Here is an 18,351-nt window from a genome sequence, read left to right as displayed (position 1 = left end):
AGAATCCTCAAAGTGTCAATGTCATTATAATACTAATAGTCTAGCTCTATAATCTTTGGTTTGGCAGGGCATGGGAAGGACAGGCTCTCTCTCTCTCCTCTCTCTGTTTTGCCGTGGAATGTGACAATGTGTTGTCCCTATTGGACTTCATATAATGCTGAATTATATATAGTCCTTGCCTTTTTCCATGCTTTTCCAATCATCTTCAAAAAAGTAAGCAGGTAGGGAAAGTCTTTCTTTGCCTCCCTGTTGCTCTGCACTGCCAGACCTTGAGCACCTTGCTTTGGGTCCCCTCCCTACTCTTCGTCCATCAGTCACACACAAGTCAGCATTTGAGGGGTTATCCTTTCAGTGATGTGCATGCAATTTGAACAAAAACCTCTGCTTAGAATCTTCAGGATCCAAAGCACAGGATTCCTGCCTTTCTCAATCCAGCAGATGGGCCTTCCCTAAATTTAGACTTAAGTCATCCCTAAACTTGGACTTAATGCATAGTTGTGTCCTCTGCCCAATTGTAAAACCAGGAGCAGATTACTATTTTTTTAAAAAGGTATTCATTTTTCTGGCCTTTAAATTGTTTGTTGAATCACACAGAGAATACTATCTCTGGACATGCTGATTCAAAATGTTGCAACTCATTTAAATGCTATTAATGGTCATTAAGAAGTAGAGTCAAAGGTTACCTGTCCAAACTCTACAGCACCCTCCCTTGCAATCACCATCTTCTATCTTTCTAGTTCAGTTGTTCAAATCCATCTCATATCAATGTCCTTTAACCCAAGACCCTCGATCTATGAACCTTTCCACTCAAATCCTACCAACAGCTCCCTCACAGCCTCACTTTCTCTCTTCTCCTTCTGGGATTCCATCATCCATTTCTAGAATCACTTTCACTATCTCCAATTCCCTATAAGAAACCCTACAGGAAGCTGCATGAAATGGTTGTAGTATTAGGGGAAGAACAGAGGTTGACACCAACAGCACCATTTTGCCAATAACCCAGAATCTGAGCTGGATCCAAAATGGTAGCCTGGGAGAGATGGATGGCTCCTGACCTGAATCGTCTTCACAGATTAGGGGTGTCTGTTTCATAATTTATGCCTTGGCTGCACTGCCACAAATTTCTCCAATAAAGAAAGACATCCACATCTGTAGCAAGTCCAGATCAGAGCCTATGAATCTCACCTCTAAATCAGCACACAGAGTGATGAGAGAATGGAATTCCCCAGAGCTTGTATGGGCCACTGTAGTGGTCAGCCTCCACCATCCACCCCTGTTCCAGGGACCCTCAGGACACCTAAGAGAGATTATCCAGAACTGATGAGGCTTACCACCCTCCCCGGCCCTGTTGGCATCTTGAATCCTGGAAAGGGCCAAGTCCTTTAATGGCCTCCACCTCCAACTGACTGAAGCTTCGTGGTTAGAACATCTTGTGATGTGCAGAACAAAAATGCTGTTCAATTATTGTCTGTCTAAATTAGGGTCCGTGGCAAGAAGCTTCTGAACCTGATTTGCATATAGGAGCTTATCAGGGTTCAACACGAAGAAAAATGTAAGTGAAGCAGGACTGGACAGAGGAAGAAGTTGAACTGAAATGCAATCACAACATAGGCCTCAGTCAATCCTACAGGGGGCTCCACAGCTGAGATGGCCCTTCAGAGTTGTCTTGCATTGAGGCAAGGGGGCCAGGCCTCTATACCCCCACATCTGTTGCAGGAAGTCAGCTCCCCCCAGTCAAGGGCAATTTCCAGAGAGGGACTCAGCTGTGAACAAGCAGCAGCCAACACTCTCAGCAGATGGGGGAATAACTGTCCTAAAGGGGGCTTGGGCAGCCCACTACAGCATCCACTACACTGCCATTTTAAGGCCAACAGCAAGAAGAACAAACCTGAAATTTCAATGCCATGTGTATATTAGAATGTAGATTTAAATTTCAACCACTTAACGCTATATTTTATGGAAGAATATTTGAATTGGCTAATTATCTCTCTAATAAATCCTATCACCAAGTCTTCCTTTGGGTCTTCTGAGGCCCTGAGGTGAAACTGCCATCCTCTTCTCCTCTGTGTCATCAGAACCAGATGAACTTATCTTTCTCAGCACACACCACCCCTCAGAGAATTCACCTGTATGTGGCTGCATGCTCCTCCCTCTGCTTGGTGTACCCTTCAAAGATGGAAACATGGATTACCCATCTGGATATTCCCATGCCTAGCCCAATGCTTGGTAAATAAGGCACTTGATAAGGGTTTATTGAATGAATCAATCAATCAACGAATGGGCAAACCTGACTTCTTTTTCTCCCCTGCAGAAACAACAAAATGAGAAAACATGTTTGATCAAATGAGGATAACTCATTTGAGTGTATGCCTTTATGTGTGCTTATCATCAGTACTTAACAAGGGCTGTTTCACTTTAACTGGCATAGCATAAAAGGGGTATTCTGAAAACAATCAACTGTATCTTATAGGACTCCTAAATAAACCAAAATCTATCATAGAATTTGAATGCAAACTAGAGAGGAAATTAAAATGTAAAACATGAAACAGCTGGTTGATCAGCATTTACAATAGACTGTGGACCAAGGCTATATTCATGTCTTATCTAGACGGGTAAAAATAATCATAGAAAATGGTTTGCTACAGGACTATCCTTTTTTCTTTTCTGCACTGAAACACAACAGAATTATCTAATTAATGATTTCAAACTTCTAGAAGCACAGGATAATGGTATTCAAAAAATGTTAAAGCACTATAAAAATATATAAATACCTAGTAAATCATGGTAGGCATAGAGCATTAATTGCAAAAGTGGTTTGCCTGCATGTCGTAGAGAGCAAGAATTACTTGCCACCGCTGAAATTTTACAAGACTAAAGATCATTTACAAAACCTAGCACCTACAATTTCATTAAATTACAACACTGAGCTGGTGAAGAACCATGGTTTTCTCTGTGTTGTGTCAGAGAGGGAAAAATACTGGTTTCCTAGTGAAGTAACTAAGAAGCCCATTATTAAAATTCCACCTTAAACTGATGAAACTTTCTTGGAGTGAAAATTTTGTAATCATTACTAAATGCCTTAAAAGGATTCCCAACACTTATTTCTAAGAATTTCCTAAAGAAATAATCAGTTATGCACAAAGGTTTGGGTATAAGGATATTCATAATAGCTTTGTTTAAAATAGCAGAAATTTGGAAACAACACAAATGTTCAGCAATAGAAGATTGGTAAATAAATATAATCAGATGAAATAATATAAAGTTATCAAGATCGTATAGAAGAAGAGCATTTAAGACATGGTTAAACATTCATAATATGTTATTTATTTAAAAAGAACTACCAGCGAGTGCAGTAAATACAGTAGGTGGTTTGCAAAAAGAAAATATAGGTGACAATAGTAACAGTGGCTGTTTTGAGTGTGTGTGTGTGGGGAATCAATTATAGATGATTTTCATTTTCTTTCTGTCTCTTTCTGTAACTTACAGATTTTCACAATAAATATAATTTCTGCAATTCACCTTATTAAAAAAATGTTCCCGCATCTCCAAAAAAATTCCTTAAGCTGTAAATAACCAAGAAGGAATGTGATTTCATATTTCATTTACATCAGTGGCCTTTCTTCCTAAAAATTTTCGAGGGAACTTTGGTTATTAATTCTTCACTTTACCCTAAGTTATCTGAAAGGGAGCCGTGTTGGATAACAAAACTTTTCCAAAGAGCGTGTTGCTTTAACTGGAAAATAACCCAAAGAAGGGAGATAGAATTAAACATAATTATAAAGACACAATTTAAGACAGAAACACAACTGGGATCACAGGAATAAAAAGTAGCTCCAATTCCAAAAGATGAGGTCAGGATTCCAAATTCACTATAAAAGAATCATTGCAAATATCTGCAAGGTAAACGAAAAGGGGGATTATTTAGGCTGGAAGGAGAGCAAATAAAACTAAGGACCTAGAAGGACACCTTCACCATTGTGGAATTGATAAATGTTGATGATGATGATGAGTCCAGAGTGGAAAATGGCCCAGGTAAGGGATGAGATGACATGAGATCAAGAGTGTAAACTTCTGACATGAAGTTGAAATTAACTAGAACATGACATTTAAGATGCCATTAAATGGAGACTACGGTAACATAACTAACATTTGAAAGGCCAAACCTACCTGAACTTGCTTTCTGATTTTGCCCTCTCTCTCACAAAACAGCAAGTTTCAATGACAACTTTTATGTTACAAAACAGGATGAACTACTCACTTTGTGTTTGAGATTGCCCAAGATGTGTGTTCCTCATTTAGTAAGCTGGGTCACAACCCTTAGGAAGAAAATCTCTTTGATCTTATTTTTTTTAAAAAGGAAACTTAAAAATACAGTCAAGTCCTTCCATTTCAATTATAAAACTTCAGGGGGGAAATACTATTTTTTGTGATACTTCTTTTCTGGGTATGTTCTCAGCAAAATAGAAAAAAGGAGCGTGTACCATTGCAGTACTTCTTTCCATTCTTGCCTCCCCTCCCTTTCTCCTGCGACCTGCCTTGAGCTTCAGGATAACTCAATTCATGATACACAGCTGATCACCTCTCAACCTATTCCTGAATTACTACCCATCTTTTGGCTGCCCTGGCTCTAGGGTTGCCCTCTTTCACCTATCAGGCACACAACTGCCCATCTTATCTTTATAGTAAAAATTGTCAATGCTTCCTTCTTTCCAGCCACAGAAAAACGTAACCAACTCACTTTGCTTTTCCTTGCTTGATCCTGCCCTCCTCCTTCTAACTTTATTACCCATTATCTCCCCATCCTACTAGTCTAGACTTGCTGTACTTTCTACCTTCCTATAAACAGAAATATCACCTGTCAACTGGAGCCTATGGCCTTATATTATTCCTCCCATCTTTTATTTTTTTATTTTTTTTTCTTTTGCGGTACACGGGTCTCTCACTGCTGTGGCCTCTCCCATTGCGGAGCACAGGCTCCGGATGCGCAGGCTCAGCGGCCATGGCTCACAGGCCCAGCCGCTCCGCGACATGCGGGATCTTCCCGGACCGGGGCACGAACCTGTGTCTCCTGCATCGGCAGGCAGACTCCCAACCACTGCGCCACCAGGGAAGCCCTTAACCATTTTTTAATTGAAGTATAGTTAATATACAATGTTGTGTTAGTTTCAGGTGTACAGCAAAGTGATTCATATATATATATATATATATATATATACACACATATATATATTTTTTCAGATTCTTTTCCATTATAGGTTATTATAAGATATTGAATATAGTTCCCTGTGCTATACAGCAGGTCTTTGTTGGTTATCTATTTTATATATAGTAGTGTGTATATGTTAATCCCAAACTACTAATTTATCTCTCCCCCACCGCTAACCCCTTTGGTCACCGTAAGTTTGTTTTCTATGTCCGTGAGTCTATTTCTGTTTTATAAATAAGTTCATTTGTATCATTTTTTAGATTCCACATATAATTGCTATCATATGATATTTGACTTTGTCTGACTTCACTTAGTATGATAATCTCTAGGTCCATCCATATTGCTGCAAATGGCATTTTCATTCTTTTTTATGGCTGAATAAGATAGATAGATAGATAGATAGATAGATCGATCTCGCACCTTTATCCATTCATCTGTTAATGGACATTTAGGTTGCTTCCGTGTCTTGGCTATTGTAAATAGTGCTGCTATGAACATTGGGGTGCATGTATCTTTTCGAATTAGCGTTTTCTCTGGATATACGCCCAGGAGTGGGATTGCTGGATCATATGGTAACTCTGTTTTTAGTTTTTTAAGGAACCTCCATACTGTTCTCCATAGTGGCTGTACCGATTTACATTCCTATCAACAGTGTAAGAGGGTCCTCTTTTCTCCACACACTCTCCAGCATCAATTGTCTGTAGACTTTTTAATGATGGACATTCTAACTGGTGTGAGGTCAACTACTCATTGTAGTTTTGATTTGCATTTCTCTAATAATCAGTGGTACTGAGCATCTTTTCATGTGCCTGTTGGCCATCTGTATGTCTTCTTTGGAGAAATGTCTATTTAGGTCTTCTGCCCATTTTTGGATTGGGTTGTTTGTTTTTTTAATATTAAGCTGTAAACCAGCTGATTTTCAAACTTTGATGACATACATATCAGTTGTATTACTCAGTGTGTATGTCTTTTCCATTGTTCCAGTGTGAACAAATTGTATCAAAGCAAATTCTAAGTTATTGTTACAGAGGAAATGGTTGGTCTGATGATGGGCAAAGGTTAAGAGGCTGGAACCGCTCATGCAATGACATTTTCTCTGGGAGCAGAAGAAATCAGCATTGGTAGAGCATAGAGGTTAAGAGCATGGCGTTAATTGTGGTTTCACCACTAACCAGCTGTGCCACCTTAAGCAAAGTTGGTAACCTTTCCATGCCTTAGTTTTCTCATCTAGAAAGTAGGGATAATACTTCAAAAAGCGATTTAAAGGGTTAAAAGAGAAAATGTATGTTAAGTGCTTGGAATGGGGCTTGGCATCTGGCAAGCACACAGCAGACCTCGGCTATTATTGTTAATCAGGCTGACAAAATGGCCACTAACCACTAATGGATCTGAAATGGCAGTGTGCCAGTCGACTCCACTGTCAAACCTTGGGTTGAGGGGGTGGCTAGTGGCTGTGAATGTACACACCCTAACACACACACACACACACTCATGGAATATTATCTTGTAACAGGGATGCTGCTTTGCAGCCCTACTTTCTTGGCTTGTATGTGATTTACTAACTCAGATGATATACGAAAGTCAGCAGCTAAACTGCAAGAAAAATCTTCGACTCCAATTATTTTTAATATATATTTAAGAGATAAACATGTCAGAAATTCTAAACACAGAACAGACTTCTACACGAAGATTTTGAATTCATTTGGTGCTCGGCAGATGTTAATACTAGGATCACCTCACTGTTACTCAATTTAGCATATAGACAACACTCAAAATGCTGGCTCTTTTATTATTATTAAATAATTAATATTATTAAAGACATAAATAATAGTCCCATTTATTATTTCTTATAATTAAGATAGGAGTCAGGTGGCTGAAAATGAGGACCAGGTCAGAATCGGAATAACAGCTGGGCTGGGGTAGTGATGAGATACAGATCTAGTGCTTTTTTTTTTTGCGGTACGCGGGCCTCTCACTGTTGTGGCCTCTCCCATTGCGGAGCACAGGCTCCGGACGCACAGGCTCAGCGGCCATGGCTCACGGGCCCAGCCGCTCCGCGGCATGTGGGATCTTCCCGGACCGGGGCACGAACCCGTGTCCCCTGCATCGGCAGGCAGACTCTGAACCACTGCGCCACCAGGGAAGCCCCCAGATCTAGTGCTTTTAAATGTCTTCTGAAGAGGAGCACAGTGGGTTTAGTGGCTCTGAAGCCCAAGGTAAGCCTGAGCTCTTCAGGCTCCTCATCAGAGGGAATCAAGGGATGGGGGTGGACAGGATGAGGCCGGAACCATGCCTGCGTATATACCTTGCATCCTGTTGCCACCTTATAAATGCCTCACAGCAAGAAAAATGACTGGTTACTAAAGAGGGAGATGTGATTACACAGAGGTGCCTGCCTCTGCTCCCACAGATTAAAAAACCCTAGAAGCTAAAAAAGATGTCTTTTTCAAAAGGTACAAGCTGAGGGCTTCCCTGGTGGCGCAGTGGTTGAGAGTCCGCCTGCCGATGCAGGGGACACGGGTTCGTGCCCCGGTCTGGGAAGATCCCACATGCCGCGGAGCGGCTAGGCCCGTGAGCCATGGCCGCTGAGCCTGCGCGTCCGGAGCCTGTGCTCCGCAACGGGAGAGGCCACGGCAGTGAGAGGCCCGTGTACTGCAAAAAAAAAAAAAAGGTACAAGTTGACACCATAATGACCACTGTGTACAGTCCTTCATGTGCATTCTTTCTAATCCTAGCAACAACCTCTCCACCAATAAAGGCATTAGGAGTCTCATTTTAAAGATAAGGCAGCTGGGGGCTTCCCTCATGGCATAGTGGTTAAGAATCCACTTGCCAATGCAGGGGACACAGGTTCGAGCCCTGGTCCGGGAAGATCCCACATGCTGTGAAGCATCTAAGCCCGTGCGCCACAACTACTGAGCCTGTGCTCTAGAGCCCACGAGCCACAACTACTGAGCCCGTGTGCCACAACTACTGAAGCCTGTGCACCTAGAGCCCGTGCTCCGAAACAAGAGAAGCCACCGCGATGAGAAGCGCACGCACCACAACAAAGAGTAGCCCCCGCTCACCGCAACTAGAGAAAGCCCGTGCGCAGCAACAAAGACCCAACTCAGCCAAAAATAAATAAATAAATTAATTAATTAAATTAAAAAAAATAAAGATAAGGCAGCTGAAGAGCAGAGAGGTGAGGGAAATTTTAAGGTGACACAATAGGTAAGTGTAGGAAATGGGATTCATAACAAGTCTGTTTGATGTTTGATGTATGCTGCTTAAACACTGCCATACTGCTTCTCTATATCCTGTCCTTGACCGGGATATACAAATTTCCAAGCACTTCTATCCGATTACTATTTTTTAGAACATTGAGGTGGGTTACAGGAGTCCAGGGAAGTTCTCCAACTTTCTTCATCAAAGGTGAGGTGGGGCTTTTGCCACTAACATACAGGCCACGTCTGTCTATTGCGTCCCTCAACTCATGATCCCTCGTGGGCCCTCTCTGACGCCCCTGCCCAGGCCACTCCTGCCAACCAACAGCAAACTGGCCCTCCTGGCCGCACAGATCACCTCCCAGGTGTTGGTTACCACTTGGAAAGCTGGCTCTGATTCCTCCAGACTCTTAGCCAAGTGCCTGCCACCCTCACATGGCCAGATCTCCTCTCTCAAGCCTGGGGGGGAAAAAAGTTCTCCTTTCTGCTTCAAGTTTCCCTTTTTAGCTTTTATTTTGAGGCTTGAGCAAGAGCCATTCCAGAATTGCAAAACATAGTTTCCATGGTTCTACCAAACCAAACTTTAAAACCAAGACTCGGAACAGAAACCATATGCTGCTGTCCAGCTCCATGTGGGAAATGCCATTTACGCTGCCAAGTCTCCAGAGATGAGCTGCTCCTGGGGCGAAAGAGATTTCAGGAGGTGTGCATGTATATACCACACACATTTCCAAAAACAAAAAGCTGTTCTATAGTTGCCTTGGAATTTTTCAAACACTAAAAAAAAAAGTTACATATTAACCAGCTGTACCCCCAGTACATCTGTTTATCCCAAAGGGAGTGATTAAAATTTGCTGACAGCTTTGCAAACTATCAGAGAATTAACCAGAATGACCAGAATGTCCCAAGTTTAATAATTAACAAAGTTAAAAAAACAGAGTCTAATTCGGACTCTCATTTTTTTTTTTTTTTTTGCAGTACGTGGGCCTCTCACTGTTGTGGCCTCTCCCGTTGAGGAGCACAGGCTCTGGACGCACAGGCTCAGCGGCCATGGCTCACGGGCCCAGCCGCTCCACGGCATGTGGGATCTTCCCAGACCAGGGCACGAACCCGTGCCCCCTGCATCGGCAGGCAGACTCTCAACCACTGTGCCACCAGGGAAGCCCCGAATTCAGACTCTTTTAAACCACTGCGTCAGTCACCGACTAATCCCCAAATTCTGATTTTACCACTTTTCCCATTCACAATATGATTTGGCAGGACATGCAAAAGGATTGGTAGTGAATGGATATGAATATCAGATCCAATCAACTGCTGCTTTGTTGGTGTAAAGTTAAAGTTCATTAATTCAACTCATTTTGAGTGCTAACTGGGCCAGGCAGAGCTCTGGAGCTGGGGTTAGGGGTTCTCAGGGAGAAAAAGAAACACCTCCCCGGGCTCCAGAGGCTTACAGCCTAGTGGAGGAGAAAGATATTGAACAAGAAATGACATTAATATATGAACAATTAAAAACTCATGGAAAGGAACAAGATGGCAGAGAAAAATTAAACAAAGGCATCTAATCCCATTTAGAGGGATTTGGGAAGGCTGCTCCGGGGAAATGACATCTGAGCTAAGATCTGAGGTTAACTAATTGTTTTTCAGTTTCTCAGTTTCCTCATATCTTTCATCAAACTCTAAAGAATGACTGTAGGGCTTCCCTGGTGGCTCAGTGGTTAAGAATCCACCTGCCAATGCAGGGGACACGGGTTCGATCCCTGGTCCAAGGAGATCCCACATGCTGCGGAGTAACTAAGCCTGTGCACCACGACTACTGAGGCTGCGTGCCACAACTACTGAAGCCCGTGTGCCTAGAGCCCGTGCTCCGCAACAAGAGAAGCCACCGCAATGAGAAGCCCACGCACAGCAACAAAGAGTAGCCCCAGCTCGCTGCAACTAGGGAAAGCCTGCGCGCAGCAATGAAGACCCAACGCAGCCAAAAATTAATTAATTAATTAATTAATTAATTAATTGAAAGAAAGATTATTATTAAAAAAGAAAAAAGAATGACTGAATATCTTCCTCCCAGTGGAGGAGGTAAGCACGCCCTTGTCCAGTTCTGTCCCAAGCATCCTCTCTTCTCTTTCTGCTCTTGGTTTGGGTCATTTCATGGACTTCAGTGGCTTCAGATAAAATGTCTCTGTCACACAAATCTGTCCGCCCAACTTGTTCCTTGCACTTCCAGCTGCTAGACATCTCTCCCTGGGAGTTCACCCAGCACCTCCCACTCTAGATGTCCCATCTTTCCCCCAAGCCTGCTCTTCTTCTTCTGCACGTCCCTCTTTCTGCATCACCATATTTCTGTCACTTGACACATGCCACTCTGTGAATGAAAAATCATCAGTGGCTGTTCACTGACCTCAGAAGGAACTAAATCTTTGTGGGATGACATACAAGGCTCCCCACAGTTCATCCCAACCCACCTTCGTAGCTTGGTCTCTCCCAAGTCCCCCCAACACTCCACACTGAAGTTCTTATGTTTCCTAAGCATGAGAACATCTCACATATTTGTGATTTTATATAAGCTGCTCTTTAGCTTCAAATACTTTCTTCATCTAGTCTCCTGGTGAATTCATATCCATTCCTTAAGATCGACTTCAAGTGTCACCTCCTCTGTGAAGTCTGCCCAGATATTCTCAGGCAGAGTTGGACATGCACTTTGCCTAGAACTTCCTGCTACTAAGGCATCTATCATAGATCATTAGTTTTACTTGTTCATGACTATGCCTCCTGCCTCAGCGTGTGACTACCCCAGGGGCAATGGCTCTGCCTAATTCATCTTTCATTCCCTTTGGGGTAAGATGTGGGACAGGAAGCAAATGTTCCTTGAATGAATGGATAATGAATTAATGAGTGGACCCCTCTTGTGACACCTACCGCTTTCTACCCTGTACTGCCTTCGTGTGGATACCTCACCTCCCTTCCTGAATGGACAAATCTTCCAGGACAAGAACAATGTGACCCATTTTTGCATCCTCTACCGCAGCTGGCCCTAATGCCTACTGTTTGAATAAATGAGCAAAACTCTTGTAAGACCTTATGTCATACATATGTCAGACTTTGCAAAGCCATTTTCACACACAGTGCTTCACTTACCTTTCACAAGGCCCTCGTAACCTAGCTGACTAGTTGGTGTTATCCTCATGTAGAACAATGCCTATTCTATGTACGGTTCTTGAGAAAAGGCAGATCTACTCACCAGTCCCTTGTCTGGAGAGTTTGGGGGTCAGAGTAGAGATTCACCACTGTTGGAAAAATAGCTAAAACCTTATCTATCCTTCCCATACGAGTCTAACATGAATAATTTGAGTGAGCTTGAAGGTTTGGAGTATGAATCAGAAAGGCCAAAGTAAGAGGGAAAACAGAAGAATCTGAACCTGTTAGACATAGGTTGGGCAAGAAAAAGACTTTGGGGGCCCAGAAAGAGAGCCTTCAGCTTCCCTAAGATGGGGTGCTGTGCAAGGCAGCATGGAGGCGCATCTAGCGATATTTTCTAAAACACCTAGGTAGATATGATTCTGAGTCCAAGTTCTTCTAGGAGAGAAGATGTCAAAAATACTGAAAGACAATGGCATCTATATAGCCTTAGCCTACCGCAGCATGCTGTTGTGCTTATGTACCTGTGTACCTGCAGCACCGGCCACAGAGCCTGGCATGGGTGAGCTCAGGAGGAACCGGGCAGACAGAAGTGGTAACCCCTGAGGTCTGACTCAAAGGTGAGGAAGGCTGGAGTGGAAGAGCAGCACCCAACATCCAACACCTTGGCTTCTTCACCTGGCACAAGGGAGTCAGAGCACCTCTGCCCTGCCCACCCCACAGAGAACAAGGTGGAGCCCTGCTCCTTTGATCTGGTTAGGGCATATTTTAGCCAACACATTCATGGCTTGTGGAGGTGTCCTAATTACTGCTCAAGCACCAGGAGGTCCTGGGGGTTCAGCCAAAGCATCGCCAGGGGTCTGTTAGCCAGGCTGTTTTGGAAGCATTGCTTATTTCCACTGACACCATCCCATAGGATCCGCCTGACCCTCCTGAGAGGGTGGGTTCCCCCACTGACCCCATCCCTCTTCTGGCTTCTGTTTTCTGGGGGGCCCTGCTGTGTGCACGGTCCCTCTCCCCCCTTCTCTCCCCCCTTCTCCCTCCGTGTCTAAGAGGGTAGTTTCTGTCCCCATTCCTGTTGGGCTTCTTGGCCACCGCCACTGAGTGGGGGGAGGAGGGAATGAGAGAAGAGGCGTTTGACAAGAAGGCCCTACAGCCCCAGGCAGACACATGGCAATCATGGAACCACAAAGAATCAGGGTCAGGAGGGTCGTTGGTAATCGACTGCCCCAGGGTCCAATCCTTTCTGAACTGGGAGCTGTTCAAGGTCGTTTTCCTGTTACCAGAATAACAACACGCAGTGGTGCACGCCTGCTCCAAGTAAGGATGTAGAGTGTTCAGGTCAGGCTGCAACAAAGTGACTGACCTTTATGCCACCCTCTAGCAAGCCTCTGTCCCCTGCCCATTTTCTTCCCCCGCGATTTGAAAATTCCAGCAAGCTCAGGCTTGGCAACTGTCCGGGGAAAAGTTCAAAGTCCAGCCCCAGACCTTCAACAGATTTCCAGCCCCCGGCTTCTGTCCAGGGGCGCACCAAATCCTTCCCCCGAGGGAGGATTCCGTGTGCACGCTCGGGACCCTCTAGATCCCCTCGGGCGCACGGAGGGTCTAGGGGCTCCTGGGGGCACCCCGCCCCCCTGCCGCCTCGCGTGCCTCCCTGGGCGGCCACTTGTCGGAGCCCGGGAGGAGGAAGGAGGGCGCGCGGCCGCCACTGACCTGAGATGCCGCCCCCCACCACGACCACGTCGCATTTGCTGCTCATGTTGCTCGTCCCTCTCCGGGCCACCTCGGTGGCAGCTGCTCTGGTGTCTGGCTCGCGGCCCCCGCCCGCTGCGCTGCCCCCGCGCACCAGCGCCTCAGCCGAGCGGCTATATTGCCGGCCGAGGGCGTCGGGTCGCGGAGCCCCGCCCGCCCGCCTACGCGCCGTCCTGGTTGGAGCGCACCGCCCCCGACCCCGCCCGGAGCCCCGCCGCTCAAACCTGGGGAGGGCGGACTCCGGAGCAGAGAGGTCGTCACCTAGGGCCTCCAAGAGTCCGTGCCTGGAACCACCACCCTTTGGCCTTCTGCACTGCACGGTATTTTCCCATCAGCTTCCCTGGTGCGCTGTTCAGCTTGGGGGCTGGGAGGATGGCAGATTGGGTGTCTTCCTCCAGCACCCCAGTGACTCCCTGGAAAGGAGCAGTAGAGAGAATAGCAAACAGTAAATGAGGGCTTTTCTGGTACCAGGCACCGTAGTAAGCATTTTACATACATAATTCCCAGTTAAACCTAACAACAGCCCATTTTACAGATGAGGAAAGTGAGATAAAGTAGTTAGCGAGGGGCAAAGGCAAGATAAAAAGGCAGAAATAATGCTTTTCTAAAAAGCCAGGGAGATTCCAAGACCCACCTTGATCTACCACACAGTATTGCCGTTACCTTGGCATATACTTGAGTGGGATTGCCAACCCCTCTCACCTGCTTCTGAATACCCACTTCTTTCCCCACTCTCCCTGCCCTTATGTCCACGGTGAACTCAAGCAGGTTCTTCCCTAGTATTGCAAATGCAACACCTAAAGGTTATCTTAAAAAGTCTCATGTTTCCAAGTGATCAAAACAGCCAGCTGCTCCTTGAGCAACCCAGTGTGTCCCTTGTGGGAGCTGCTGAGGCAGGAACCCAGGAAACTGGTGGTGTCAGGGTGAGGCCTTGGATGGTCAGGGTAGAATTCAGAGGTCTCCCTGAATCAGCAAGGGGAGTTAGTCATGGCCCTGGGACATGGGCCTGGGCTTTGCCAAATGTAGGATGATTCAACGAGATGACAGACGTTTAAGCTGAGGCAGCTCTAAGTAATACAGAGGTGTACTTCTTCATACCACCTGGAAAGCCACCTGAGAACCAAAAGCAGAAAGAAGCAGTGTACTGTGGCTTTTTCAAGAAATAACTGTGAAGTGCTTCTGTTCAGAATAGGGAAGCTGTGGGCCTGGTGGGGGCCTGGCTCCAGGTCTGGTGAATTGGTGAAGCCTGAAGTACACCTCTATCTCATCCCACCCCAGTCCGTGTGTCCACTTGGCTGCCAAAGAATTCTGAGCTCTTGCTGCCCTCAGGTTAGAAGAGGGTTTGGGCATGTCTGTGACTAAGAAGTCACTGGTGGCAGAGAAAGTCTTGGTCCAGCTCTAAGCTGAATTCTGGAAACTTCCATCTCTCACGCTTTGGTGTAAAACAGCTCTTGTGTTTGAATGTTGAGCCCACGTCCCCACTGCCTCACCCAGCAGGCAGCCTGTGCTGGCCTCCTTGTCAAGTCTTACTCATCCACAGGTCCCTGAAGTTGTGGGCTCCTTAGCTGTGGACACTCTGTTCCCTTACCTAGCCTGCAAGAGAATCACACATCCAGGAGGGTGGGACGGGTTGGGTGGAAAGGATGCTTGTGAGATCTGCTTGGAATGTCTTTTGCTTGGTTCCAGCAATGAAAAGTCAGCCAGAGGCCTGGGGATATAAAACTTTGAGTCCAGTGAAGGTTGACTATCCTTTCTCGATATCCAACGGGCAGCAAGGCCAGGAGAGGAACTGCAGTTCCATGGTGTTTACGGAGAAAACTCACTGGCAAACAGCATTTTCCCCAGACAAAAGTAATCAGTTACGTTGTGCTCTATGAGGCCAAAAATGTCTTGAACTCAAGCCTTGGTTGTGGAGGGAACAGGAGCCTTTAGAGACACATCCGGGCAGTTGTCCAGGCCTGTTCAGGGTCCTCGGCCTCCCAGGTGGGGTAACTGCCAAGGTCCATCTTCTCCCTTGGTATCATGTGGCAAAATGAAGCCTCTAAAAGCAGTGTTTCTTTTTTTTTTGCTGTACGCGGGCCTCTCACTGTTGTGGCCTCTCCCATTGCGGAGCACAGGCTCCGGACACGCAGGCTCAGCGGCCATGGCTCACGGGCCTAGCCGCTCCACGGCATGTAGGGATCTTCCCGGACCGGGGCACGAACCCATGTCCCCTGGCATCGGCAGGCGGACTCTCAACCACTGCGCCACCAGGGAAGCCCTAAAAGCAGTGTTTCTTAAACTTGGATGTGGGTACAAATCACCCAGGTCTGGGGCGGGGCCTGAGAAGCTGCATTTCTAACAAGCCCCAGGTGAAGCCAGTGCTGCTGTCTGTGGACCACACACCTTGAACACATTCCACTCTTCTCCAGGCTTCCGCTCCCCATCAGTTTCAGAACCAGCTCCACGGTCCAGAGCCCCTGACCTATCTCAAGGTGATCTTAATGATAAGATGTGTGTTCATTATACAAGCATTTATGGAACATCAACTATGCTGAGCCTTGAAGGGTGAACAGGAGTTAGGCAACTGCTGAGGAAGATGAGCACTCCAGGCAGAGTTGGGAAGCAAGCTTGAGGCTGGAGAGTTGGAAAAATTGGACACAGTCCAGGGTACAAAGAACATTTCTGACCACCTTTCGGACTTATTACAAACACTACAAAACTAATAATGAAAAATAACAGTGAAATATTAACAATGAAGAAAATGATAGGAACCATCGTGTGTGTGTGTGTGTGTGTGTGTGTGTGTGTGTGTGTTTCTCTTCCCAAGTAGATAATAAATTCCTGCAGGAAGAGATCTTGCATTATCTTTTATTCATCCATTCCAGAATGATTTATTGAACACCAGCTCTGTGTCAGGCACTGTGCTCATCATTGGAAATATTCCCTTATCGATCAGAAATGATGCTAATCCTAGGAAAACCAAATATGAAAACAGACAATTACCATGAACCTAATTCACGTTGCAGTAGAGCAATGCTCAGCATCTTTAAACAAGAAGCACAGAGGAATGCTGTTTGCCCTGAGCAGTGTTTATCTGCCTTTTCCAACTTGATGAAATCCGTGTTTCTTTCATCAATTAAAATGAACTTACTTTCCTTTCATTTTTTTTATTAGAAGACTGCCAAAGAGATAAAATGTCCTTATTACTTCTTTCTTGCTGTCCAGCTTTTCATTAACAGATATCTAGGTGAGTCTCTTTTGATGCCACAGGAGGTTTCAATAAAGAGGCAGTCTGTGCAGAGCAGAGTTCACCAGATATTATCTAAGTTGTACATTTCACTTGTTTTTGAACGCTGGAAGCCTGACAGGAAATAGAAAATCTTGTTTTAAAATTAGATTCTTTAGAGTTTACCAGTTTCCTTTCCCCAACTTCTCTGTTAATCTTTTTTGAAATATACATGGAAGTGTCAAATGATGAAAGGGTCTCAGCCATCGCTGCTTTTTTTTTTTTTTTTTTTTTTTTTTTTTTTTCTGTACGCGGGCCTCTCACTGCTGTGGCCTCTCCCGTTGCGGAGCACAGGCTCCGGACACACAGGCTCCACGGCCATGGCTCGCGGGCCCAGCCGCTGCGCGGCATGTGGGATCTTCCGGGATAGGGGCACGAACCCGTGTCCCCTGCATCGGCAGGCGGACTCTCAACCACTGCGCCACCAGGGAAGCCCATCGCTGCTTTTTAACAATGTTAAATACGAATTTTAACAACTTAACAATGGTTAAATATTATAGGGCCTCTGGTTCAGCCCAGTGAAAAATCCATCATCAGCTTGGATCCTAATCTAAGAGTGTCTAAATCCCCTCCTTGGGGACAACAAAAAGGCAGTAGGGGATTTTTCGATGGGCCAAGACCTTACCTTTGGCCTCAAGGACTTACTTGCTTCGTGGGGAATCACATCCTCAAGCAGCCAGAGAGTTGGGGGAGCCTAGCTTCACTCAAAGTCAAAGCCCTTCACGGGACTTTGGGCTAGAAGCTTGAGATTCAACTCAAAAGTCCACAGGCTGGTTTGAGATGCCAAAGGAAAGACCTGCCCCAGGGACAAGGGACTGGTCAGGAACTGGATCAAAGCAGAGTTGGCAGAGAACAAGGCAGAGGACAGGTGGGTCTTCACGACTGCCCTTAACAGGCCGGCAGTGAGATGGATGCTCTGAGCTGGCTCATAGACACAGGGTTGAGAGGGAAGAGAAATGACTCTTCCTGCCCAAGGAGCCAGAGGATGCCTCTTTCCTCTATGACCTCATTGCTACAACAGGGCAGGACTGGGACAAAGCGGCACAACACAGAGGGGTGGGCCCCAGAACATATGGCCTCAGGCCAAAACACCAAGCTCCAAGGCTTCAGAGAGACAGAGGTCATATACCTAGACACGTTGCAGAGCCTGATGAAGAAAAACAAATCTTATTTGCAACATAAGTGCTAAACCAACTGGACCCAAAGTGTTGTTTTTCTTTTACGACTGTATGTCGAGACTAAGAATATTTCTACGAATCACAATAAAGTTTCCTAAACAAGGGGTGACGTATCAGATGACATGACAAGGATTGTAGGGGACACACAGGGGAAGAGCAAACTGCAGACTATTCAGCTCAGGAAGAAGAGAAGCTCAGAACATTTCCCAAGGACACCGTGTTAAGGGTTTTCACCAATTCTTTGGGGAAGAAGAAATTAGAAATGAGTATTAGAGCCCCACCATATACTAACTACTCGTTGTTGAATAAATTAATTATTCTTATTTATATGATTCTCATTTCATAGTGTGAGGTCACGGATGCAGAATCAATCCTTTGGTTATCTTTATGTAGTCCTGCCTGTGTTGAATAATCTCCCCTCATAGACGGCTATCACAGCAAGACATATTCCTGGTGGAGAGGGTTACACATTACAAAATTATGCTAATAGCTAGAGCTTGAGCTACTTGAACTCTTCTAAGTAATAGACATTCACTTTATACGAAATGATTGAAATCAAGGTGTTAAAGAAGGAAAAAAGTATTCTTCACTATGGATGTTGTGACC

The 18,351-nt window shown here is 45.3% G+C and overlaps 1 protein-coding gene across 1 annotated transcript in view; it reads right to left on the bottom strand.

Annotated features, from left to right (window-relative positions):
• Positions 1 to 13,487, bottom strand: part of MAOB (monoamine oxidase B) — a 101,976-nt gene extending 88,489 nt beyond the window's left edge. The window contains exon 1 of the mRNA XM_081221761.1: positions 13,261 to 13,487. Within this exon, the coding sequence (XP_081077887.1) occupies positions 13,261 to 13,306 (46 nt within the window). The 5' untranslated portion in view covers positions 13,307 to 13,487. The remainder of the gene's footprint in view (positions 1 to 13,260) is intronic.
• Between the last annotated feature and the right edge of the window lie 4,864 nt (positions 13,488 to 18,351).

The sequence above is a fragment of the Mesoplodon bidens genome (assembly GCF_964165515.1).
Source record: "Mesoplodon bidens genome assembly, chromosome: X".
NCBI classification, from domain to species: domain Eukaryota; kingdom Metazoa; phylum Chordata; class Mammalia; order Artiodactyla; family Ziphiidae; genus Mesoplodon; species Mesoplodon bidens.
The sequence above is the reverse complement of the archived record's forward strand: the minus strand, read 5'-3'. Positions and strand labels throughout refer to the sequence as shown.